Source organism: Melopsittacus undulatus, chromosome 4 (assembly GCF_012275295.1).
Source record: "Melopsittacus undulatus isolate bMelUnd1 chromosome 4, bMelUnd1.mat.Z, whole genome shotgun sequence".
Classification (NCBI taxonomy): Eukaryota; Metazoa; Chordata; class Aves; order Psittaciformes; family Psittaculidae; genus Melopsittacus; species Melopsittacus undulatus.
The window spans coordinates 110,279,572-110,306,411 of NC_047530.1; the positions used below are offsets into that span (position 1 = coordinate 110,279,572).

The 26,840-nt window shown below is 44.3% G+C and overlaps 1 protein-coding gene across 1 annotated transcript in view; it reads left to right on the forward strand.

Annotated features, from left to right (window-relative positions):
• The window catches only part of PTPRE (protein tyrosine phosphatase receptor type E), a 93,007-nt gene that overhangs the window by 48,251 nt on the left and 17,916 nt on the right, over window positions 1-26,840 (forward strand). Inside the window, exons 3-6 of the mRNA XM_034062569.1 lie at window positions 13,488-13,597; window positions 20,031-20,133; window positions 20,379-20,452; window positions 22,242-22,378. Of these exons, the coding sequence (XP_033918460.1) occupies window positions 13,495-13,597; window positions 20,031-20,133; window positions 20,379-20,452; window positions 22,242-22,378 (417 nt within the window). The 5' untranslated portion in view covers window positions 13,488-13,494. The remainder of the gene's footprint in view (window positions 1-13,487; window positions 13,598-20,030; window positions 20,134-20,378; window positions 20,453-22,241; window positions 22,379-26,840) is intronic.

A 26,840-nucleotide genomic window follows, 5' to 3' on the forward strand; every position in this document is an offset into this window, starting at 1 on the left:
AGGGGCCTACAGGGATGCTGGGGAGGGACTGTTCATTAGGGACTGTAGTGATAGGACAAGGGGTAATGTGTTGAAACTTAAACAGGGGAAGTTTAGATTGGATCTAAGGAAGAAATTCTTTACTGTGAGGGTGCTGAGGCACTGGAATGGGTTGCCCAGGGAGGTTGTGAATGCTCCATCCCTGGCAGTGTTCAAGGCCAGATTGGACAGAGCCTTGGGTGCCATGGTTTAGTGTGAGGTGTCCCTGCTCATGGCAGGGGGTTGGAACTGGATGATCTTAAGGTCCTTTCCAACCCTAACTATTCTATGATTCCATAAATAAAAAAATTAAAATTAAAACAAAGAATCTGTTTTAGGAAGCTGCCAAAACAAATTATCCTTTAGATACAGAACTGAAAATTCTCACCTGTTCCTCCTTATTATCAGGAAAGCCCCTTCCACTGGAGCAGCTGCTCCAAGCCCCTGTGTCCAACCTGGCCTTGAGCACTGCCAGGGATGGGGCAGCCACAGCTTCTCTGGGCACCCTGTGCCAGCGCCTCAGCACCCTCACAGGGAACAGCTTCTGCCTAATAGCATGATGACTTGAGTAGAATCACCCAAGTGACTCATTTAACCCCCTTTAGGGATGTTTTTGGTGGTGAATTACCCTCATGATCAGTGTTTTACTGCCAGAGGCAGATTTACAGGAGGAGGTAGGAGTTCTTGCTGCATTTAACCTCCCCCGACTGCTGCAGAGCACAGGGTGTTAGGCAGCTTGTTACTAACGTAGTGTTTCTATCGGGTGGATTTTCCAGCCTGCATCAGCATTTTCCTATTGGGGTTAAATTTGTTGTTCCTCTTTTATGATACTAATTCTTCTTTTTCAGTTTTGAGCAAAGGAAAATCTTCTGCCCCTGCAAAGAAACCTTAATCCTCTGCTATGCATGGAAAGTTGCAGGTAGCTTTATCAGGAGGGATTTGGTTTTCTCGGTGCAGAAGAAGGACATGTGTTAACACTTTCAGCTGCAAGCTGATGCTGAAGCTGTGCCTGGCGTGGCAGTCTCTGCCCTCTTGCAGCCCTTATTGGGATGTGTGGGGAGTCCCAGGGATGCAGGCACTCAGCATCGCAGGGATGCTGCCCATGTGGACAGGCGTATGTACCTGCATCCCTGGGATTCAGAATGGGCTCTGGGAGCTGCCTGCACAAACCACACTGCAGGCTTGGATTGTTACATTTCTAATAATTCAGAGCCTTGATAGTTTAATAGTAAATGCAGTTGCTATTTATTACTTGAGCCTCGAGGCTGTAAAGAGCTTTACTATCCCTTGAAATTTGCATTGGTAATGATCTGCTTTTGAGATAAATGGCTTATTAGCAGGCCTAGCACTTAATAATGGATGAGAAAATTAGGTGCTTTTCATGTCCCAAAGCCTTATTTTGAACTGAAGCTGCTGTTACTTCATACATTTATAACTATATAAATTTAGTTATATCAAGTAAATATATGTGCTAACTTAGTGAATGTCACAGGCAAAGAGAAACCCCCAAAGCTGGTGGCAAATGCTACAACATGTATGCAATACAGGTCCTGCTGTTGCTTTAGTTCTTAGTGCAGGGGAGCTGGGAGAGCAGAAAGATGACATCTGTCCCTGAGACACTGATGTCTTTCAGATAACTAATTGGAGTATCAGGCTTTCAATGAAGGCTTAGCAAGCAACTAATACAAAACCAGATGTTACCCTCGAATCTCTGCACACATTTCCGCACACTGTTATTACAATACACCAGCTACAAGGCAGGTGTTACATGAAACCATCTGGGGTGTAAGTTCAACATCTGGCAGGGCTTGCTTCATTAGGTTTCTAATTGTTTCTTACCCATTTAATTAGCTGAGTAGCCTGGCTGGTCAATGGGAAGTGCTTTTGGGTTAGAAGGTGTGGGGTGGCAGCAGTAGCAGGAGGGCATTTGGTTTATTAACCTTTGATTTTTGCTGCTCTGCTCTGACTGATGTCTCGGGAGACTGCATATATAGATTGTATGAAGGATGTACAGTATGGGGTAACTTCTAATAGTTACAAGTTTTAATGCTTCTATTAAAGGATTGTATGTGTATATATATGTGTATATATGTATGCACACATGCACATCGAATCATAATGGTTTGAGTTGGAAGGGACCTTAAAGTTCATCCAGTTCTGATGTGTATACATATATAGACAAACATGCTTCCAAAGTGGAAGCTGCAGAGGGAAAAAAGCCTACAAAGAGTGTGGATTTATGACTGTTGTAAACTGCATGCTGTGTTGAAGCTGCTACTCTCTGTGAGCCTTTGGGATGTATGAAGTGAGCGTGGCCCCCTGCTCACCTCCTGTGATGAGTGGCTTAGTTTGAACATCAAGGACTCCTGTTGCTTTAGCTTTAAAAATAACCCTCAAAGTGACACTTACCGTGTTGCTCTCTTGTACTTGAAGGACTCTGGTTCATGCTGTTGTCAGGGTTTGGATGCAGCTGCTGCAGCATAAGGAAGCTGGATCCAGGTACCACCACAGAGGGGTGTTTTCTGGGATAGACCATGGCTCGGTGGTAGTCACTCTTTGCTGTTGCCAGCTCAGGTTGTGGATGGGGTGTCCTTGCTGCTGACACGGGGGTCCCTGTGTCCAACCTGGCCTTGAACACTGCCAGGGATGGGGCAGCCACAGCTTCTCTGGGTGCCCTGTGCCAGCGCCTCAGCACCCTCATAGTGGATATACCTTCCTTTCTATATTAAACTATCTTAATGTATCAGAAATGAGTTCTCAAACCTCCAGATGTCATGTTCTTTTCTGCTGTGTCTGAATACGTAGACAGGGCACGCACTTGTGCTTTTGTGTTTTCCCTTCCTTCCCTTCTCTCTTCCAAATCAAAACACTTTGCTACTGAAACACAAGCATTTAATCTACCCATTATGCAGTATGTAATTCTTCTGTATATATTTTCCATCATATATAATTAGTTTGCGTTTTCAATAAGCTATTTTAAATATTCATGGAGCTCTATTATAGGGGAGCATCTGTATGATGATATGTTTCCTGCAACTGAAGAATAAAAGGGCCACTGGGATGGAACAAAAGGCAACTTCTCAAGTTAATTGTAAGATTTTATTGGTGTTTCACTCCACTGCTCAAGGGTTTCTCCTGCAAATCAATGGCAGGCTGCCTAATGTATGTATGAGCCCAGGTTGAAAGGCATCACAGATTGATTTGCTGACAGCACACGGGGAAAGGTGACCCTAATTTGTGACTTTGGGCTCCAGCATGAGCCTGTTGGGAGAGAGGGATGCTGGCAACTGGCACAAATGGAAATGCAAATGTCTGTGTTTGCTGGAAACGTTCTCTGGATGAGTTTAGTAACACATAATTCAGTGGGGTTGTGGGTATAGCAGTTGTTTAGTATTAAAGAAGCCATTAATGAGATTTAGAACCAGTCAAGGTGTTTTCTGCCCCACGTTTGTTCCTGTAATATTCCATAGTGAAGTCCTGGCACTTTATAGATGGCCAGTGTTGAATAGTTTGCTCAGTGCCCTGAAAACCCGAGTGTGATGAGTCTCTTTTCCTTCTCCATGTTGCTATGTTAATGAACTCACTCCTTTGGTGAGCTTGCAGGTAAATTATTAAGTAATGCAAAATAAAGCCTTGCTGCAGAGATCTTTCTTTATCTAAAATGAGGCCAAGGAGGATGGACAGTGAATATTTATGCAGTGAGAAACACATGTGGATATGAATGGGAATGTGAAATGGCTGTGGCATAGAATTTATGGCAGACAATGTGTACTTCTAGAATAATCCAATGGGGTTTTTTGCTTTCATTTTCACTACAATAACATTTTGTGCTTAATCTCATGACAGTAATTCCATGGCTTGATCTCTACCTGGGTGTTGGGCAGCACTCCATGCTGGGGCCGGTGTAAGCATCCTTGGGTACCATGGCCATGGTGGGGTGTGTTGAGGCATATGGGGTATGTGTTTGTAGCACCAATGGGCAGGAGTCACAATCCTTTCCATTCTGTGTGCTGCTCCGTGCTGGAGTGTTGGCTTCCTGCTGACTCAGCACCAGGGTCCTGCCACCCCTCTCATTGGCCATGAATTACAGCTCATCCTCTGGACAGAGTGGCCCAGGGTGTTTCAGTTTCAAGCTGTAACTCATTATCTGGATGCAATTTGGTCTGTGCTCATTATCTGCCTCTAAACTTTAAAGGGTCTTTTAGGATTTAGCCTCTGATCTAGAGTTTCTAGTGTCTCGGGAAAGGGATCAACAGGGCAAATGGAGGTTAACAGTGAGAGCCCAGGCAATTCATTAACCTCCTCTGCCAAAAATGAGGCCTTTTCTCCCCCACTGTCTTTGAATTAGATTGACTCTTCTTTGAACTATCCCAAAGATGGGGTTATTCAGATGTTCCTCAAAACATTGATATCATTGTTTCCTATGCTGGAGAGGGCTGGCTTCTCACCGATTATCAGCTCTTCTATATATAACATTGCATGACTGGGTCATGGAAGTGCTAAGTGCAATACAGAATGTTTTATTAACTGTTTAACTGTGTGCAGTTCTGGTGTCCCCAGCATAAGGGCATGGAGCTGTTGGAACAAGTCCAGAGGAGGCCACGAGGATGATCAGGGACTGGAGCACCTCCTGTATGGAGATAGGGTGGGAAAGTTGGGGCTGTTCAGCCTGGAGAAGAGAAGGCTGCGTGGAGACCTCAGAGCAGCTTCCAGTATCTGAAGGGGGCCTATAGGGATGCTGAGGAGGGACTATTCATTAGGGACTGTAGTGATAGGACAAGGGGTAATGGGTTCAAACTGAAACAGGGGAAGTTTAGATTGGATATAAGGAAGAAGCTGTTCCCTGTGAGGGTGCTGAGGCGCTGGCACAGGGTGCCCAGAGAAGCTGTGGCTGCCCCATCCCTGGCAGTGCTCAAGGCCAGGTTGGACACAGGGGTTTGGAGCAGCTGCTCCAGTGGAAGGGGTCCCTGCCTGTGGCAGGGGTTGGAGCTGGAGGAGCTTTAAGGTCCCTTTAACCCAAACCAGGCTGGGATTCTGTGGTTCTCCAACCTGTGTGTAATTCTCCTGTGAGAACAGGCTGGAGTGACCTCCGGGTTTGTTTCTGGGGCTTGCAGGGGTCAGGAGATGTTGTATGTGCAAGCAGAGGCATTACATGAGTCCACCTTGGGAAGGAACCAAGGAGCAGATGGAGGTTTCTCTGTTGAACTCCTTTTCCAGGAAAATATACTGAAACAATTAAATTCCAGCACTGGAAACTGTTGGAAAGAAGTGCAGAGAGTGACTTGTCCTGTCAGACCAGGGGGTTTCCTATGACAGTGTAACATGCCTGATGGATCCCAGCAGGACCTGTACATGTTGTAGTGGGGTTTTGCCCCTGTCTCAAAGAGGTGATGTTTTCTCTGTTGGGAAAAGAGGGATGTGATGAAATCGATGCTTTGAGAGCAGCTATTAATTAGAAGAGCTCTACCCTTAAGAGTGCAGGTGTGTAGCCTTCACAGCAGCCTGTTGTGTATGATGTATTGTGTCTGTTAACAGCTTGGCTTGCATGGGAAGTGCTGCATTAATGGCATTCAAAGCAATCTTGGCTAATTAGGGAAACATTGTGGAGGGGACAGCATGCAGACAGAGCAGCTGCAAAGTCTGAAGCAAGAGCAATCAGCTGCACTGGGTGAGCTGAAGATGTTGCCTCTATGGGATAACTTAGGACCTGCCTGGTCCTTGCATGTCGTGATGCATCGAATACACCAACCTGTGAGGCAGTGAACTGAGGTTTGCTCTGTGTTTTGGGGTGATGAGGCTCTTACCTATGGCATCAGGACTTTGGGTTGATTGAATCAAGAAGAGAGCAGTATGAATGGCAGAGGTTTAGGAGTGATGTATTCAGAGCAGCTGAAAGAATCACTGCTGTTAATGAGCCTATAGAAGAGATGACTAAAGGAAGAATCCTGTCTTCAAGCTTAGGAAGCTCAAATATCTTTTCCAGGTGGGAGAGAAAGAGCTGACTTTAAACAGGAAAAATGGCTTGCCTATAAAATAAAACATGAAGGACTTGGAATATTGGAATATAGAGCTGAGGGAAGCTGGAGAACTGAGGATTTGGGTGCCCACTTCAGACTAACATATCAGGGAATAGGTAGAGTTGATTAAGCCCATGGGTAGGGAATGGCCTTGGTGGGTGCACAAGGTCCTTTTTTGCCCCACCGAATTATTAAGCACTTTACAGCTGTATTGGTTATATTTAGAATCAATCCTCTCAAAGTTGTGTAAGCACCTGAATAAAACATGACTTACTTCAATAATGACACTGAAATCATGGGGCTTTACCCTTAGCTTTAGGTAGGAGTTATTTCAACACCTTCCCTAATGATTAAAGCCTCCGTTCATGCCATAACAGGTATGAATCTTTAAAAACATATTATTAGGGGATTTATTTTAATTAAAGTCAATATTTATGTCTGGAGGAGTGATCATGGAAGGAACTTCAGGAATTCTGTCTAATTTTCCTGGAATATTTGAACACTTTACATTGGGTAGGAAAGTTGTGAAATAGAGTCCTTCATGCCAGGTTGGACAGAGCCTTGGGTGCCATGGTTTAGTGTGAGGTGTCCCTGCCCATGGCAGGGGGGTTGGAACTGGATGATCTTAAGGTGCTTTCCAACCCTAACTACTCTGTGATTCTTGACTTTGGAAGTCTAGCTTCTGGTTATAGCAGTGTGGGCTTGACAGGCACCCATAATGGTACTCATCACATCTGAAGACAGTGCTGCCTCTACCAATGGTGTTGGTCATTGCACCAGCAGCTGGGGGGGGTGTTTGGTTAATTATAATTCACTTCCTGGCTTCTTCCTGATTAAACATATTTCACTGATCCTGGTTAGTGTGGACTGGCTTGCCCTCACTCAGGTTAAATCAATACCCGTCTCAGTGCTAGTCAGGGGTGGTGGATTATGACTACATCAGAAATGCGTCTGTGAGACTGTTTTTACATCAAAAGCTGCTCACAACTGCAAAACCCAGCAAAAGAGTGCTTTTAAGAGTGTTTGAGAGTGAATGTCCATCAGGGAGAGCCAGAATCTGCTCATCATCCTGACTGTTTTATTGCAGCGTGCAAATACAGTTTTGAATCTGAAAGCAGTTTCCATGCCCATCTCTCCCTGAAGTTGCTGTTCCTTCTCTGGTTTTGGTGCTTTTTTCCCAATTTTGAATGTTTGGGGTATGAAAAGTGCCAGTTCCAACTTTGACCTGTGTGGTTTCAGATGGGATGTCCCCAAATCTTCACAGCCTTTTGCATTGCTTCATTGACAGCAGCTCAGCACAACATGGAAAAGGAATTCCTCCCTTTGTTCCCCGTTATTTGCATGGGGCTGCAGATAAGCCATATATGTAATACATAAGCAGGAAAAGTACAGTTTTCCAAAATTAAGGCTGCAGCCACAGTTTATGCTATTCCTGGTTTAAAACCAACTAAAGCAATCCTCTCTTTAACACCATTTACCATAGAGCATATCTTTGTAACTGCTTTGAATCTCCGCCTGGGGAGCAATAGTCTTGGGTGCATTTATGGGATGAGATTGAAATATTCCTCACTAGTTTTAATGCAGCAAATGTCACTTTGTAATGGTGACACATCAACCCCACTGTCAACACTGTCATTTAATCCTTCCCAGAGCCGACCTGCTGATGCTGTGCTTAATCTGCCAGTGACAACCAGTGATTTATATTCACTGGAGATCCCAGCGTTGCTAATTGAAATGGATTTGAGCTAGTCTTTAGCCATGCTAGACTGGGTTCTGAGGCTTGCTCATGAGACTGAGGAAGACAGATAGGGACAGGTAAACAGGGTCAGTGGGATTGAGAAATCCATGTTACAAAAATGGTGATTTTTGTCTGTGTGTGTCTCTGAACATCACCTTTTTGAACAGGTAACGTTTTCTCTATAGTATCACAGCCTGGTTTGGGTTAAGGGGACCTTAAACCCCATCCAGCTCCAACTCCTGCCACAGGCAGGGACCCCTTCCACTGGAGCAGCTGCTCCAAGCCCCTGTGTCCAACCTGGCCTTGAGCACTGCCAGGGATGGGGCAGCCACAGCTTCTCTGGGCACCCTGTGCCAGCGCCTCAGCACCCTCACAGGGAACAGCTTCTGCCTAAGAGCTCAGCTCAGCCTCCCCTGTTCTGGCAGGTTCAAGCTATTCCCCTTGGCCTGTCCCTACAGGCCCTTGTCCCAAGCCCCTCTCCAGGTTTCCTGCAGCCCCTTTAGGCACTGGAGCTGCTTTAAGGTCTCCTTAGGCTGCTCCATCCAGTATCCCCCAGCCTGTGTTTGTGCTGGGGTTGCCCCAGCCTAGGGTCAGGACCTTGCCATTGGCCTTGTCAAACTGTATGAGGTTCACACGGTCCCACCTCTCCAGTGTGTCCCTCTGGATCCCATCCCTTCCCTCTGGATCCCATCCCTTCCCTGCAGCGTGTTGACCGCACCACACAGCTCAGTGTCATTGGAAACTTGCTGAGGGTGCTCTATCCCACTGCCCATGTCACCAACAATGATGTTAAACAGCCCAAGAATGTGGGTTCCATGAAGACTACTGGTATGCTCACATGGAAAGCTGACCTCTGGCACATCAGAAGTGGTCATTGCTCAGCCATCTGCTGCAACTGTTCACCACATACATGCTCTGTGCTGCGTGTGTGCACTTCCTCCATGGGAATGAAAGCAAATGTCATCATTTGTCCACCTCGATTAGAGACAGAACGACTCCACACGTAGGCAGTCTATCAAGCTTGATTACTGTGAATGGAAGTTCATTTGATTCAGTTAATTGATGCTTTGCCTCACTTCATCTCTCATGTGTAAGTGATTATTCTAATTTGTATTGTTTAATCTAATTTCCATCTCCTTTAAATGCTCTTTATTGCAGGTGTTTGTGTAGGATATACAAGGAGCTGTCAGGTTCTATTTTGTGAGCAGTTGAATATTAGCCATGACTTCAGGATTAGATGCTTATCCCTTAAGTTCTCTTGCTCTTCCTAAAGAGATCAGAAACAAGCTTGGCTTTATATGGACAAGAAAACCCCAACAATGAGTGTGGTGCAGATGGTCCCATTAAAACTACATTTTGATGCTGAAATGCAACTTTTTATCACTGGGTGTCTTCTAATGTGCCTCTGAGGAAGGCACAGATGAATTCCAAGGAATGTTTCCCAAGCAGAGAAGTTCCTGCTGGAGTTCCTTGCTGTTTGCTGGGCTGTAGGGATACGTACTCAAACCTCCCAACAAATATCTCCATTCCTTTTTTACCTCTGGATTTTAGGACATGCTAAGTCAGGATTACAGGGATTCAGGAAATGACTAGGGGAAAATACTGGATATATTCATTTCTTCTAAATCTGCTAAATTTTAAAGCAGGTCAAGACATGGGACTTTTAGCAAACCTCTGGGCACTTGATCTGGGCTTGGTGTGTAATTCCATGGAGCAAATCATTATTGCCCCATCCCTGGCAGTGTTCAAGGCCAGGTTGGACACAGGGACTTGGAGCAGCTGCTCCAGTGGAAGGGGTCCCTGCCTGTGGCAGGGGTTGGAGCTGGAGGAGCTTTAAGGTCCCTTCCAACCCAAACCATTGCAGGATTCTGTGACTGAGTGGTTAACGAAAACAAGAGGAATATGGAAAAGCTCTTTCCAAGTGGTTTCCCATGGAGTGGTGGGATGTGCTGGCCTGCTGAGCTGCCCACAGGAGCAGCTCAGGGTCCTGCTGTCCCACAGGCTTTGATGCCCACCACCTGAGACATGGATGGTGGTGGTGAGCCCTTAGCATCAGAGGGCTGTGCTGGGGCTCAGTGCTACCCTCTGCTGTTTATTCAGGTTGTCTTAAAGTGATGTATCTTGAGTTCATCTTCATGCAAGTTCCCACTTTTCCCCTGTTCCTTCAGAATGGAAAGGAGTGTTTCTTTTCCCAGTTATTTTGTAAAGACATAGCTCAGGTGAATTATTTAATTGGAAAAGCTGCAGTAACACTGTCTTACCTATCTCATGCAATGACATAACAGTGTAGTCGAGTCCTAACCAATACCAAAGTCATGCAAGAGCTATTCCAGTTTAACTCAGTGTTGCCTGGTGTGGTGCCATGGGTTAGCAGGGTTGGGGTGGGAATGCCAGAGCTTCACCAAAGAGCAAGTGAGATGCTGGCCTAACCAGAGCGATGTTCCCAGTGCCCAGGGTCCCCATTCAGGGGGGATGCTGCTGTGCTGGGTTCTCTGCTCCGGGTAGGGAACATCCAGAGGGAACACAGGCACTTGGGCTTGAGACTCCAGCGGGACCAACTGTGTTTGGGGGGGTTATGGGTGGAAATCAGGAAGAGCAAAAGGAGAAAAAACAGAGCAAGAAGAGGGGGTGGCTTTTGCCCCTTCCCTTTTTTTAGTTTAATTTTGTATATTTTATCGTTTTTGGGGTTTTTGGTAGACACGAAAACTCTGGGGCATGCCTGAGCTGCATCGTGCCAACACATAGGGGAGAAAAACCCCAAACCCCGACAGTCCCTCCACCATCCTCTGTATTAGATGGGATGTTTTGTTGGTTTGTATTTATTATTTAGGAGGATGCAGGGAATGGGTATTTATTGAACCAGCTCTGAAGCAGCTTGTGCTTTAGGCTCCACAGGACAGCATCACGCAGCTGTAGCAGTGCCAGCACAGCATGGAAAAGGGTTTAGTAGTGTATTTCCTTAAATCCCAGGTTTTCCTCTTGAGCTGTCACATCAGGTGAGGATCCAGTTCTGCAGCCAAAATAGGCATTAAGCATGTGTAGTAATCCAGTAATCCCTGAAAACAAAGCTGTTTTAGGAAGCTGGACCATTCCCTGTGGCATCTCCATGCGAGAAGCGGTGGCAGCGATCCTGATGATGGGAAGAGCTGTGCGCATCTTCACAGCCTCCCCTGATTCCTGAGCTGATCTTCCTGGTTTGCAATCAGATTTCAAGTGAATCCTTGGCAGGATTTGAGTGAACTGTGCAATTTTACATTGATTATTTTGGATTCGGCCTTGGTATCGAGTCCTCTGTTGGACACAGAAGCATTTGTCCATAGCAATGCAGACTTCTAAAGCTGTGCTGGTCACAGGAATCTGGCACCTTTTTAAGGCTTCAGAGAACCAGAAATAGCCAAGAATCCTCCCCTACATGGGCTTTAGTTGTCCATAAAGTTAAAGCTTAAGTGCCTGAGCCATTTACCCACACATATCCAGGAAATAAAGGCTGGAGGTAGTAGGATATGAGTAGATAAAAGTGCATTGTATCCCCCTACGGTTATGAAAGCAGTTCCTGTATCTTTTCCCAGGCAGGGCAGCAGTTGCCTTCCAGCAAAGCCGGGTAATAATGACAGTGTCTGTCTCTACCTGTATCTTTTCCTTTCTGATTTTATCTCCAAGAGGCATCTTTAGTAGTGCACAGTTGTCCTTCCTTGTTCTGCAGTGCTTTTCTACCTGCCTGTTCTCTCTGGAGAGTTGTTGTTATTATGTTTTACCTTTTATATTGTTGTTTTCTAAGAGACTATCGTGGAATTGTCGTTTCTTGAGGATGGAAAATGCTGCTGTGTCTATAGTAGGGTGGTGTTTCAGCTCAAAGAATTATATCATTGTGATCCTGTGTTCAAAGTACCTAAATACACATGTATATATAAATGTATATATATGGTAAAGCTTACAGTGGTTTTACATGGCTCGCTTCTGAGTAACAAACGTGCTAGTGGTGAAAAGATGATGTGAAAAACATTGTTTGAAGTGTTTTTTATGCATTTGTTATCCAGGGGTTATTTCTGTGGGATTATCCCAGAATCCCATCATGGTTTGTGTTGGAAGGGACCTTAAAGCTCACCCAGTTCCAATGCTTGCCACGGGCAGGGACCCCTTCCACTGGAGCAGCTGCTCCAAGCCCCTGTGTCCAACCTGGCCTTGAACACTGCCAGGGATGGGGCAGCCACAGCTTCTCTGGGCACCCTGTGCCAGCGCCTCAGCACCCTCACAGGGAACAGCTTCCTAATTAATTATCCCATGTTACACTGAAAGAAATGATTTCCTTATGGTTCTAATTGTTATTCTAATGACTGCCAAGTTCCTGGTTTTCTTTGGTGTGTCTGTAGTTAGGCAGCACTATTTAATAGCCTGTGGAAATCATAACATTAAACATATTAAACTGAAGCATGGAGGAGCTTTGTGGTGCAGCATTACGGTGGTTATAATTTTAGCAATGGATGTAGAGCCACCATCTGGATGAGTTCTGCCATTTGCGAGATACAGAATGTGATGTTTACGTGTTATGCCAAAGAAAGTATCTTTAAATCGAGCAAGAAGAGCAATTGGCAGCCTCTTGTCATTAATATGTTTATTAGGGACTGGAGAAATGTACAGTGCCATTAATAACAACATGTATTTTTTTCCACAAAAGCCTCTATTTAGAGGCACAAGAGTATTTCTAGACCAACATATTGATCTGCAGCTATTAATTGCCCTGAATTTCTTTATAGTCTTCAAAGCAGCAGCACATTCTCATCACACTTTGTCTCTAAGCTTCTCTACATTATTTCTATATAAATAACATAAATTATCCTCCAGTCACACAAAACCTGCAATTCTTTGTGTTTGGAAGGCTTTGGTGCAATGTTTTATAGCTCTCAGACTCATAGTTGTGGCATATATGTTCTCCTAAGGAGTGTATCTGTGGAGCATCCGTCATCTGTCTGTAGAAGGTCAAGGATAAGGAAACTCTGAAACGTGCTAAAGGCTTTAGCTTTAAAGCTAAAGGAGCTTTAAACTTCGTGGTTGTTGCTGATCTACTCAGTGGTAAAGGCTTTTCCCCTTTATTTCAGTCTCCAGGCACCATTGCTGGTCTAAGTTACACGCTGTAGTAGTATTGGTCATGCAGATCCATGCCCATTAGACACTTAAGGCAGGGTCTGGGATTTTGGGCTCTTTCCCCCTCCCTGCAGTCACATTTCTGCTCTTTGCACAAGGTATGATCCATTACTTACAGCAGGAACTACCAAGAATACATTATATTTGCATTTATTCCCAAGGTTTACGTTTATTCTCTGTATTCTGGCTGCTGATACTCTAGGATTTTTCTCCTTATCTATGGAAGCAGCTTCCAGGCTCCCTCCCTCAGTGTCCTCATGTGTTTAATAGATGTGGAGTAGCTTTTTTGGCTCGGTTTCTGTTGTTGTTTTTGAACTGAGCGTTGCCTTCCTGTTCCTGGGTTTAAAACGTCCTTAATGAATTCTTAGCGCACGCAACTGGTATTTTCCTTTTCCTTCCACATCAAAACTGAAAGTTAAAGGGTAAGGCAATGGGAGAGCGTAAATCAGGTTTTAACCCTTTCCTTGTCTAAAGTAAACACTGCTTTTTCCTTTAGCTCTGTTGTGATGTGAGGAAAAAGCATAATAGCAATTTGACCTGAACATTCCTCTTTTCCTTTCGCTTTCTCCTAGGTCCAGGATGGAACATTCCTGCTCGCTCCTGCTGCTCTGTGTTAGCTTTCTGTTTGCACAAGCTTTACCACCCAATGGAACCGAGTTGCCAAAACCAACAACAACAACAAGTAAGGATGTCTCTTGATTTGCCGGGATGGGAGTGGATATGGGAAGGAACTTGTGGTGAGGTCCCCCCAGTGACAGAGCCTGTATGGTTTTCCAGGACTTTGACCCCAGTGATGTGCTTGTGTTCTTGCCAAGTGACCTCTGTGTTTGAACTCCATATGATTGGTGCTGTGTGCTTTACTTTCCCTTTCCCATCTATGGGAAATGCCAAGAATAGCTCTGGGAGAGGTAGAGCAGCACAGGATGTCCCCTCTGCCTGGGCTGCAAGGTCTGCATGGCCCAGGAGCTGTCACTGTGGATGTCAACGTGATGTATGGGACCTAGATATAAATAATATGAAATAAAGAAGTTATCAGTTGCAGAACAGGATGAATATATCATGAGGAACTACACTCTTTAAGCATGTTGTATGTTTTCTAATGATACCAGCTAAGGCAAGACTTGAGGAGATGGGTAATAGTGCCTAAGATTAGGTCAAGTGAAAAATGGAAAAGCCTTTTTCAAAGACCTGAGAGCAGTCCTCTTCTCATTGGTCTACCACAGCATCTTTTATTCATCCTCAATTCTGTTGTTTGGAATTTCTTCCTCTCTCTTCAAGCCCTCCTACAACTATATCCTAACATATTGCAGTCCTGGAGAGGGGTTTGTTCAAATCAAATAAGGCTTCATTATGTATTTGTTTAAGATATTGATTCTACTATTATGTTCTGTGATGTATTTTACTTGCATATAGTCCTTATCCTTCATAATCCTAGCTAGCTACCTTCAGTATCCCTGTACTGTTTAGGTGGTAGCAGTGTGTGATGCCATGCTTACGTCAGAGGGGAAATTCCAAAGGGATGGCTGATTCCTGGGTTTGATTGAAGGGAAATAACGCTGATGATGTTCCATATAAACAGTGTCATGATGAATTATCAGGTGGTGGCTGTTGACACCCAGGCTTTATAGCAGGGTGGTTTTCTGGGTGGGTTGGTTGGTTTGGTTTGAGTCTTACTGTGAACTTCAGACCCCTATGGAAGGAGAGCCATGTGAGTGTTCAAGGCCAGGTTGGATGGGGCTTGGAGCAACCTGCTCTAGTTGAAGGTGTCCCTGCCCATGGCAGGGGTTGGAACTGGATTTAAGGTCCCTTCCAGCACAAACCATTACAGGATTCTATGGTTTCACCAAAATCTGAGGTTGGAGAACAGTGGAGGTGCAGCTGAGGGCTGCTCTGCCTGGTAACAGACCTCTGCAGGGGAAGTGGACTCTTAACAGGGAGCAAGGGCTCTGCCATCAGCAGCAGCTGCAATCTTTGTGTTGTTTTGCTTAGGGCTATCAAAAGAAGTACATTGCTAATATACATGAATATTCAGCTGAGGATGAAGTTGCTATTAAATGGCTCTGAAATGTCATCAAGTAGTTGTCGGTGCCCTGCTTCTTGGCAGGCTCCTGGAGGAGCAACAGAACAAGTTAATGAGATTGGTCTGAACACGTAAGAATAAGGGAACTGGGAAAGGGAAGTAACTTGTTGGGGGTATCACTTCCCAAAATCAGTAAAAAGGGAGTTTCTCCATAGATGGAGTTCACCTTCAAAGCTGAATTCAAAATGGTGCTGGATTTAAGTATGATAATAGGGATAAAAGTCATCTTATCTGTATTTTAATTAAAATTCCATTTCTGTGGTTTGATTTAGAAATGATGAGTATGACTAAACTGGTTTTTTCCTAAATATCAAAGCCTTCATTACTTTGCAGTGAGAAGCAAAGATGAGTTTTGGCTGATAGATAAGTACGTGCACGCTGAAAATATACTGGTGTATAGGCAGTTCCAAGGTAATAGGATCACCTAATTCATTTGATAACCACTTGATCTAATATATTGATAGCTAATACAATGGTTTTTAATACAAAAATAAAGATTTGTGATGTATCAGGAAAACTTCGTTTAAATGAATATGGAAAGAACTGTGGGATACTAAAGGATATAATCTAGCTTTCCCTTTGCGTGCTAAGTTGGGGAATGATCCAAAAAGATAAGATGCTTTTGATTCTGAAAGGAAGAACTATATTGTATTGCATGTCATTAGTTTAACTGACTTGATTATTAAAGCCTTTGTTGAGTGAACATGTTGGGTTTATTCCTGTTTTAAACATGGGTAGCCGGTCTGTATGGCTCAGTTTTGCAGCTCCAGTTTGCTCCCCACAAGAGTACCATGAAATTGCTACCATGAAATTTCCCTTTCACAAAATCAGAGTATTCTGGGGTTTGTTGCACTGCCATTTACTCAGTGTTCAACTGTATTAAATAAATATAAGCCAGGTTTTATGTATTTGGATTTGAATAAGTGTGTATTTCAAGCAGGTAATACTTTATGCTATAAAATATATACGATAGACCATTTATACGTGATGCTGCCCATAGCATTCAAATAATTCCTGGTTGCTAATATTTATCAGTTATCCAGTGTGAATCATAGTCAGGATTCTTTTTGCTTCTTGTATTTTCACTTCTTGTGTGGTTTAAATGTGGAATGGGATCTGCAGTACTAAAGCTTTTCAGTCCTTTCCAAATGGTTCAATTCCTTTTACTATTTACTCCATGAATATTTCATGGGCTTCATGCCCAACTTTACAGTTTCTTTCCACTACCAATGTATTAACACACAGAGGTGGTGAATCCATCGGATGGTGGGAGGTTGAAAGGCAGCAAAAGGTGTTGCTTTTGGGGCCCTTATTTCTGATAAAGTTTGAAGAGGTTAGTGGATGTCTTTGAAGCCAACTCAAGCAGTGCATAGAAATAATAGAGTTTTGCTATACAATAGCCACAACAGGACCCAGAGATGGAGATTTCCATGCTGGATTCGTGGTGCTTCTTTCATGTAGAAATTGAGGCACCACTGGCTCTTCTTCGCTGTCTTTTTCTTTTGCCCTTCCTATATTTACTTAGTTTTGTAACTTGGGTTTGTTTTTCATCGTTACCAACCCCATCTCCTGGTTATCAGCTGTATCTGCTGATATCTTCTGATACCTGCTTCCTCTCTGCAGTCATGTCACAGCGATTCTTTGCAGGGTTGGGGTTTTCTCTTCCAAAGACAGAATGAGATGGCATAGTCTGGACTTGGTGATGTCTCCATTGGCATGGGGGGACTTGTGCCCAGTGACTACAGCACAATTGCAGCCGGTCCTCAAAGAGGCAGGGTGGTTTGATGAAAACAGAGAGGAGGAGAGTTCTGCTTTGGTTGAGTTACCCTGTGGGGTTTCAGTGTATAGGAGTCACACACTGATGTGCAAGAGGCTTAGTTATAATCATAGAATCACAGGTTAGGGTTGGAAAGGACCTTAAGCTCTTCGAGTTCCAACCCCCTGCCATGGGCTGGGACACCTTCCATTAGACCAGGTTGCTCCAAGCCTGTTGTGGGATTTCTCCTGTGCTCAGATATACTATATCTTGTCTGTTCTTTGTCAGTCAGTGCAATGATTCCAGGTACCTGCCTTGCTGTCTAGGGCAAACCACTCACCTTGCCTCCTTCATTTACTTTTGTGGAGGGAGGGGGAAAAAGTGCTTTAAACACACTTATATTCAAGGGCAATTTACCATTCAGTTCCTGCTTGCAAAGGAAGTGATCCAGGGATGAAGAAAATCCCAGTTTGGGAGAGCATGAGGAGGCAGGGTGATGGGGCAGTTACTTGATGTGCATATACTGCTGTTAGTTCCCTATTTTCCTGTGGGTGCTTTTGTTTTTGACACATTCGGAAAGTGGGAACATCACAGCCCTGAGGGAAATGATGTTTCCAGAGCGAGCCGTTCAGTGGCTGGGCCAGCAGCACAGGGAATGAAGCCAGGAAGAACCCATGAGTCAGCCTCAGTGGGTGGCAGGGGAAGCACAAGGGGTTTACACCATCCTCCTGGTGATAATCCCCCTCTCTTGTCAAGGCAGAAGTCACTGTTTCATTGTAATGCTGAAAAATACCCTTAGATGATCATTTTGGTGTGGGTTTGGACCACAGCACGCTCTGTGCTGAAGCACTGGTAGTAGCTGCAGTGGAGATGTGCTTTAGAGGACGTCTGCCTCTTCTGTGTGCATCTAACTATTCTATGGTTCTATTTACTCCTATGTTCCAGTTGTCAGTTTTTGAAGCAGCACTGATTAAACCAGTGTTCCAGGTCTGCCTTTCAGTTTCCCCTCAAAAGTCCCATGTTATATGTAGTTGTGTTGGCCAAGGATCTTACAGCCCCTCAGTGTGCAATGGCCTAAGCCCCATTGAAACCTTCTCTTACATTTTAGGGGGCTACATATATAAAACTGCCAATGCAGCTGTAGAAGGAAATAGAGTTAATAAATGAAGCTGTTGAAAACCACCCTGTGCCTTCCACCCAGGCTCTGCAGAGGTGAAGCCATTGGTGTGCCACTGCAAGGCTTTGAAAACAGATGTGCCTGTGTATGAGGAAGATGGGGCCGTTTGTGGGTTTTGACCTAATTTCCTTGTGAAATGGTAGGAGGAGAGGTGAGATCTTGATGCATTAGTCATTGCAGGGGTGCTCTGTGCTTCACTATGGAAATGGAGGCAGCAGGTTGAACAACTTCTGGGTTGGATTGAGGTTCTGTGTGTTTGGGAATCAGTTTTCCAGAGACATCTCCAAAGTGTGATGTGGAGTACACCCATTCTGAAAGGAGGAGATGGGTGATTTTTGTCTTGTGTAATAAGCAGAGGGAAATTTTAGTTCCCTCATGACTCAAAGTTGTTGTTTTTCCCCCTTGTGTCATGGGTCTTGACACAGAGCCAGTGATGGTTCTAACACAAAACCCCAACAAGATACCGAGTTGGAAATACCTAAACTTAAAATGGGCTAAAGTGGCTCCTTTTTGCTTATGAGAGGCAAAAATATCGAGTTAGTTTGTTTGTTTGCCAGCCTTTGGTTTCTATAGAGGGTATGTTACTGCTAAACACCACCCAGACGCTGTGAAGCTGTTCCTGGTGATGCATGTTCATCCACACACTGACAGTGCTTTTCTGCAACCCTCTCAAGTGATGGTTTCTGATTACAGTTTTGTCATGCCTGTCACTTTCATCTTTATATCCCACTTAAATGTCAGGTTTCATGCATTTTATTGCCTTCCCTGTCTTTGTACTATTATGTTGACTTGAGATACCTTCTTTCCTTGTATGCCCCTAGTACAGCTATGCTCTGTAAAGGAAGTTTTTCTGTGCCCAGATATCTTGTTTGAGCATCCAGAGGGTTTCCAGCTGCTCACAAGATGCAACCAAACCCTCATATCTATATGAGCTCTTTTCTATAATACTGCAGGTCTTAGGTACTCCTATATATTTACTTGTAATCTTGTGCCTGTAGAGGCTTTTGGCAAGATCTCTTCAAGATCTTCATTCCTGGGGTAATGGTTGGTGTTGATCTGAAAGGTCTTTTCCAATCTGTTTGATTTTGTGAGTCAAAAAGCCTTTGCTGCCTGTGTCAGGGGGTTGGAACTGGATGAGCTTTAAGGTCCCTTCCAACACAAACCATTCCATGAGTATGTAAAACAGGGAGCATGGCTGTGTTTTACTTGCTGGAGGCTAAGGTTTTGCTTTCTTAAATAAAACATGTTGGGGTTTTAATGGTTTTAATGTGTTCTATAGTGAATTGTTCAGTAGAATGAAAAAGTTATAGAAGCATAATGAAACTGAGATGTGAAGGGTCATATACATAAACCCACTATTAACGGAAAGATGGGACTTGTGATGTATACTCGATGTAACAAAGATTTACTTTTTTTAATCTTCATTCTAAGTATTTGTTAAAAGTATCATAATTCCTGCTAGTTCTTAATTTTTAATATAATGTAATATAATATGCAATAATATATTATATACAATTATATAAAGTATATTATATAATATGTAATATAATGTTATATTCTATTATGTTACATTTGTTTGCACTGTCCCCTCCTTTCTTCCCCTTCTACCATGCTCAGCATGTGCTTTAGAGACTAGTACACCAGCAGCAGTGTTCTGGCCTGATACATGAGATGTGTTTAAAACACATGTTCTATCTCTGGATTCAATATAATCTCTACAGAGGGTGACATTCTTGGTTATGTCCGTCTGGCTGAGAAACATCTGATGTGCATAGAAATGTTTTGAATGGGCTTCAAGTATAGCTTAATATCTTGAACCCATTAAACTTACTCTAATTCCAAGTAAAATCTTTGCTTAACCAGTCATTCCAAACCATCCTTGATCTTGTCAGCAGCAGGTGGTTTGGTTGTGCTTTTGAAGGGGGAAAAAGAGAACAATGAAGGAATCAAGCCTTCAGTTTCAGCTTTGCCTATATTAAACACATAACGATGCTTTTAGGAAGTACAAACAGCTCATTGCACAGGGCCACAGTATTTTGGCACTGTTCCTGTGCCAGCTCAGGCAATCCGTGTCTGTAATGTTCCCTATGTTCGATCCACAGACTCTACAGAGGAGAACCATTTACACAAGGACCTGCTCACTTCAATGCTGATCCTGCTCCTGGTCTTCATCATCTTCATCCTGTTGGCTGGGTACTTTTTCAGGTAGGTGTGTGTGGAGCTCCGCTTGCAGAAGTAGCTCAGCCTTGTTTCGATATGATCTAACAAGGAAATGAAAGGCGTGCTTATGGTGAGGCAGGAGCCTCCATCACAGCACAAGGGAGGCTGTCGCTGTGAAGATGAACAGAAAGAGCTTCTCCAGAATTACATGGTCAGTGAATGGTGGTTTAGGAAAACGCTTGTTGCCTTCTCAACAGAGTTACTCACATTAATGGCTGTGTGTATTTCAGGTTCAGAAGACACAGGAAAGCTGTTGTCAACTCCGGGGACAAAAAGATGCCAAATGGGATCTTAGAAGAACAAGGTACAGAGAGATTTGCTTTCCTTCTCATTGGGAATTTGGCTTGTGAATGAGCTTGTTTGCCAGTTTGAGTGAACCTGCTCTAGTGGAAGGTGTCCTTGCCCATGGCAAGGGGCTGGAATTGAATGAGCTTCCAACAAAAACCAGTCTGGGATTCTATGAGTAATGAGGAATTCAGTTATTCAGTTATGTTTGCTTTGTATTAATAATATAATGGTTGTTATTAAAGAGAAGACAGTAAAAAATTAGAGTATTTGAAGTATATTTAAGGCTATCCATATATAATCTTAACTTTCAGTTGTTGGCTTCAAAGAATTTTCACTTTAAGTATGTATTTCTTTGTAAATGTGTTTCCTGCCCTTTCTGTATGTTTTATTAGGATGCCAGCTGAGATCCAGGTTTCTGGCATTGTGATCTTTTTATTTAGAGAAGAAAAGGGCAGTATTTCTTCTTCAAATGGGGGAAAAAGGATCCTTAGCTCCTTGTGAAATTACTTGCTGGTTCCTGAATGTAAAGAGAAAGAAGGGAAAGGGCAAGACAGGGCAGCATCTGAAGCCAGCAGCACTACAAGACACTCTCAGGAGTTGAAAATGTTTTCCAATGGCTTTTTTAATGTGCTGGATTTGGTTCTGTGAGCAGGGAGCCTTTGGGTGGGTTCAAACCCAGCCTCAGTTCAAACCTGGCCAACGTGGAGGGGCTGTTTGGTTCTTGCTTACAAGTGATTTTAGCCATGACAAAGAGAAAAGCTTAGTTCATGATAGAAAAGAGTTCCCTCTGTGCTTTGTGCCGGTTTCACATTGCTGCATGTGAACTGAAGAATGGGTTAACATGGTGGCAGTCATAGATCAAACCTCTAAATATACCCATTGCCTTCCTGTTGGGTCAGTGGTTGTGCTCAGGAACCCTGGCGAGTTTGGTTTGGACATCCCTGCGGTGTCCTGGCACCAGATAATGCCCTTTGGTGATGAGTGGTTAGTAGAGGTACCACCAAGTTGTAGTCTGCAAGCATGGCTGCTGGAAGCCACCTTGTCATTGTCAGCGTGTAGGAAGTGGTCTGCCTTTCTCTTTGCCTTCAGTTGTAGATAAAACTTCACCATACAGTGGGCTTAACCCCTCCACTTCTTCCAGCCACCTATGGGGATGCTCACTGCAATTTCTAGGTGGCCAATTGCACTCCTGAGGGCTGTGAAAGCAGAAGGAGAAGGTGTCCTAGGGCTTTATGTCCCCATGTGAGGGTCTTGGTGGCAAGAAGCATCCACAGCAGCCCCCATACCAAACTGTGCTGGGGCAACTGAGAGCAGCAGCTCATCCTGGGGCAGAGTTACTGTTTGCTGCCAAGTTGAAGATGATGTTATCATCATTATTATTATTAACACTATTATTACTAGTACTACTATTATTATTTCCCCTTCACAAGTGAAATAATCTAGTAGCATCCCTTTTGTAGTAGATGCTAAAAGTTGTCCCTGCAGACAGCAGAGCAGCTTGGGGTTGGCACAGTCTTCATCAGCAGAAGGAGCCTTCTCCTTTTCTAAATACAACCCGGTCACATTTTTAATCCATTGTAGAGACATCCTTAATTTTAACAATATGGTTCTGCTTCTGTTTATTATGTTCTCAAAGCAACTCCTTGGCCTGTGGTTTTGGGTTCTTATTTCATCTAAGCTTTATCACTGATCGAAGTCTCATATGGGAAGTTCATTTTGGCATCTTCTAATTAATTAGGTTGGAAATAACTTACTATCTGTTGCTCTGGACATGCCTTTAACACGAACTTTGCTTGTACTGACAGAACAGCAACGGGTCATGCTGCTCAGTCGGTCTCCCTCAGGCCCCAAGAAGTATTTCCCTATCCCAGTGGAAAACCTTGAAGAGGAGATACGGATGCGATCAGCAGATGAAGGGAAGCTCTTCCGGGAGGAATTCAATGTAAGTTCTCATTGTGGAGTGAAAAGTGGGGGCAAATCCAGATATCTGCAACTATTAGTAATACTTTCAAGAGTGTTCGGTGTGTGATGCTGGTATCTCAAAGTCTTGGCTTTCATATATGCTCTGTGGTGTGTGGTAGCCCTTTTTCTGGACAAAATCCATAACATTAACTGCTTTATGATGTGGTGGTGCCAAACTGGCAGTATATAAACTGCTTGACACTTGCTACCATGGAAAGATGATCTGTAGTGTTTGCCTGAAGCTGGAGAAAAGGAGAATTGAATATGACTCTCCTTAGCATTAATTTTCTTTATGGTAGTGTAGGGTTTTTTGGGACTCAGAGTATTTCACCTCTATGGGAAGTACTTAAAGGAGAAGACACAAGTGTGGCCTTTAATATTGACATAGTGAGGCTTGACTTTACTTGGGGGGGTAATTGCTCTCTGTTACCATCCCATCTCTTCCCCCTCTGCAGCACCCTGGGCACATTCATTTCTCTGAAGCATCTCAACTTTAAGGGTTTTCCTTTAATGTATTGCCTTGGTCAGAAAAGAGGTTTTATTTTCTGCCCCTATCCTGAGCTTTAGTTGCATGTGGTCATATACATGAGTCATAGCTGAAGCCTATGAGCTGCTGCAGGGCCAGTACTGGTGGACAGAGAGTGAGATGTATTTCTCACACGTCTGCATTTGGGGCCTTTTCCATGCTTTTTACTATTTCTGTTCACTTCCCATCCCAGCAGAAGCAAGTAGCTGAAATGTCAAAGCTGGAGTTGTCAAAGAGCCGATGCACACATTGATTAGACAGCCTGTTAAGCCACCTTCTTAATTGGGAGCATATTTATATCTGCGATGTGGTTGATGATATATTTAAACCACATAGTTTCAGTGCAGTAACAGAGAGGGGGGATTGTGGAGTTACTGATCAGAGTTGACAAAATGAATGTGAAAGCTCATTTGAGGATATGTGTGTGTGAATTTTGACTCTCCTGCTTAATTTGTTCTGTAGGAGCCAAACAAATCATCTGGGTTTACATTTAAAACCTGCTTTGCTTGGATCATTTTCTGCACCATGCTGTGGGGGTGTGAATTTGTCTGAAAACTGGGGTCCAGTCCCCATAAATAAGTATTCCAAGCAGTGATGGGACATAAAATCTGATCAATGCTTTATGTGGGTTCATCTGTCCCTGCTCTATCTCCTATGGCAGCTTGCATAGATGTATGAGCTGTTTGCTCAATCCTGAGAGGGGAAGAAAGGGTGAAAGACAGTTGAAAATCAGAGTGATTGATATTGTACCATAAACACAGAGAGCTGACAAACAGAAAGCAGTTATTGCAGCACTGGAAGGAAAGGGGCTGGGAGATCAAGAGCCATCAGCACAGACATCTGCATGATAGCATTGCCTTCAGAGCATCCCCAGAGCTCAGCTCCATCCTCCCACCAGCTGAGGTTATCCCTCTGTCTGCCCCTTGAAGCCATAGGTGCCAAATCCTGCAGGTTTTTGGTGGGTCCAAAGCTGTCCCCTTTGCCCAAGGTGCTGGTTGGGAGTGGGGCCTGACTGCAGCACTAGGCTGGGGATGCTCAGCTGATGGGGATGCTGATGGGGATGCTGATGGGGATGCTGATGGGGATGCTGATGGGGATGCTCAGCTGATGGGGATGCGCTGGGTGATCTCTGCTCATTGTAGTCTTTGCTTCATACAGCCTGATCTGACATGTTGGGGGTCAGGCATATCTGGGACTGCAAATACAGGGTCTCCATTGGGAATTTCAAGCAGGTTTAGACTGAAAATGGTGAGTCCATGAGCCAGTATTGGACAGGCACATGAACCAGCCAAAGAAATCTGGTCCCAAGTGGGTTTTTATGGTGAAAAATAAAGCAAGTGCTGATAGATGAAGTCATGCAGTGGATAGAAAGGATCTTTGAGGACAGTTGTCCTACGTGCCTAATGGTGTTCTTCAGTACTTCTGATTTTATCCCTAAAGCCTAAATTACTCTTAAGAAGTAAATTGCACTTCTTGCACTTGTGCACTAACCAAGATAGCAAATGCTCCTTCTGCTCTCAATTGCTTCATTTTTAATTACTTGATTCCTTTGTGAACACAGGGAATTGGGAAAATGGTGTTCTTTTTTCATAGGAAAAAAGTAAATCATCATAAAACCCCCACATTCCTTTCTGTGTGGGCCTTTAGAACCATAGAATAGTTAGGGTTGGAAAGGACCTTAAGGTCATCCAGTTCCAACCCCCTGCCATGGGCAGGGACACCTCACACTAAACCATGGCACCCAAGGCTTCATCCAACCTGGCCTTGAACACTGCCAGGGATGGAGCATTCACAACCTCCCTGGGCAACCCATTCCAGTACCTCACCACCCTTCCTTATATCCAATCTAAACTTCCCCTGTTTACTTCTATTCATCATCCATACTGCAAGATGAGCTCGTGTTGGATGTTTGTGGTGGTTACCTATTGCCTTGGCTTTCAGATGAATGTCTGAAAAACCTTCCTGTAAGAAACTGCTTTCAAAATCACCCTTTTGACTTGATTGAGATGCCCCTGTGGCTTGTTCTGTGAGGAAGAGGAGGAAATGTGCTCATGCTTGGGGAGACTGAGCCCTTTGTGAAGCAGGAGCAGACAGGGCTGTGGTGGGAACAGATGACCCAGCACCACCAAGACTCATAAGTGCCTTGTGATTCATGGAGTGATGGAGAGGACACAATGAAGTGCATCCCTGATGAATCGCACATCCTCTGATCTGGAGAGGGGTGGGAGCAGCCAAATGGGCTGTGCCTTGCACTGGGGTTCAGCACCTAATCCAGATCATAAAATGCTGTTTTCTAGGAAAGACATCAGGGCTTTTCAGGAATAAGTAGCAGGAAATGTTCCATATAGAATCCCAGCCTGGTTTGTGTTGGAAGGGACCTTAAAGCTCATCCAGCTCCAACCCCTGCCACAGGCAGGGACCCCTTCCACTGGAGCAGCTGCTCCAAGCCCCTGTGTCCAACCTGGCCTTGAGCACTGCAGGGATGGGGCAGCCACAGCTTCTCTGGGCACCCTGTGCCAGCGCCTCAGCACCCTCCCAGGGAAGAACAGCTTAAAGATACCCAATCTAAATCTCCCCTATTTATTCCAGAGGTTTCCCATTATTTTGCCAGAGATAATTCCTTTTAATGTGTTTTCCACATGAAGATGCAGAACTTATGTGGCTCTTTATTGGGAATGTGTTGCCTGGATGTTGAAAGTGGAAGGATTTATGTGTTAGAAGTGCTGATGATGTTGGTTTATGCAAAATGTAAATGAAGTTTCTGTGTTTTATAAATCGTAAATATATTTTTAATTAGCAAAGCCCCAGGCTTCATTCGAATGAGGAATCAAACAGTTTGCTAAGAGCAGCTTTCATTTTCAACTCTTTATTTAACATCCCCTCCCCTTTCTTTTACTTACATTCGCAAGTTAAAGTGATATCTAACAACCCAAACCACACGTGCACGTTGCTGTTTCCTCTCTGGTGGTAGTGAAGTCCTCCCCATACCCCCCCTTTCATGTTATGTCACCTTTACAACACGGGTTGTTGCTTTTAAAGGGAAATTCCAAGCCCAGCTCTCTGTCAGGCAAGCAGAGCACTTGATTTAAGCTCTGCAGTCCCTGACTATTGTTTTCCCTTCCCCAGTGTGATTCACACTGGGCAGTAGGAGGTAGAGGAAGGGTGGGAGAAGGTGACTGTGCATTCCCAGACCACTGGGGTTTTACTGTGGTGGGATCCAAGATGCTGACACTGAGTTATTTAGGAGTTCAATGCAAGAAGCTTAAGGAAATCCAGTTCTTGTTCACACAGTTTGCAGGGAGGGCACAGCTGAAAGCACAGGGCAGAAGGTTCGTGCCATGTCTCTTGATGAATGGTGTGTATCTGACTGTCCCCTTGCCCCAAGGTCTCTGCCACAGCCCCGAGCTCAGTGGTGGTGTCCCCACAGCTTCTGCCATGGCAGTGGAGGGGCTCTGAGACACTTCCTTGTTTTCATCTTCATGGTATCACAGAATAGTTTGGGTTGGAAGGGACCTTAAAGATCATCCAGTTCCAATCCCCTTTAATGAGCAGGGACATCTTCATTTAGATCAGGTTCTGGGAACCACATCCAGCCTGGCCTGGAATGCCTCCAGGGATGGTGCATCCACCACCTCTCTGGACAACCCATGCCTGTGTTTTACCACCCTCACTGTAAAGAATTTCTTCCTTGCATCCAGCCTGAATCTCCCCTCTTTTAGCTTAAACCCATCACCCTTCACCCCCTTCCTCTCTGTTTCTTCCTTCCATTTGATTGCTGTGTAAGAGCCTTGGGTTTTGTTGTTGTTGGTTGGGTTTAGCTTGACTAAATTTATCTGCAGCCTCAGATCTTGCTGATCCCTTGCAGAATTTGACGTGTGCTCGTACAGCAACTTCCCGCATCAAAGAGCTGTGATTT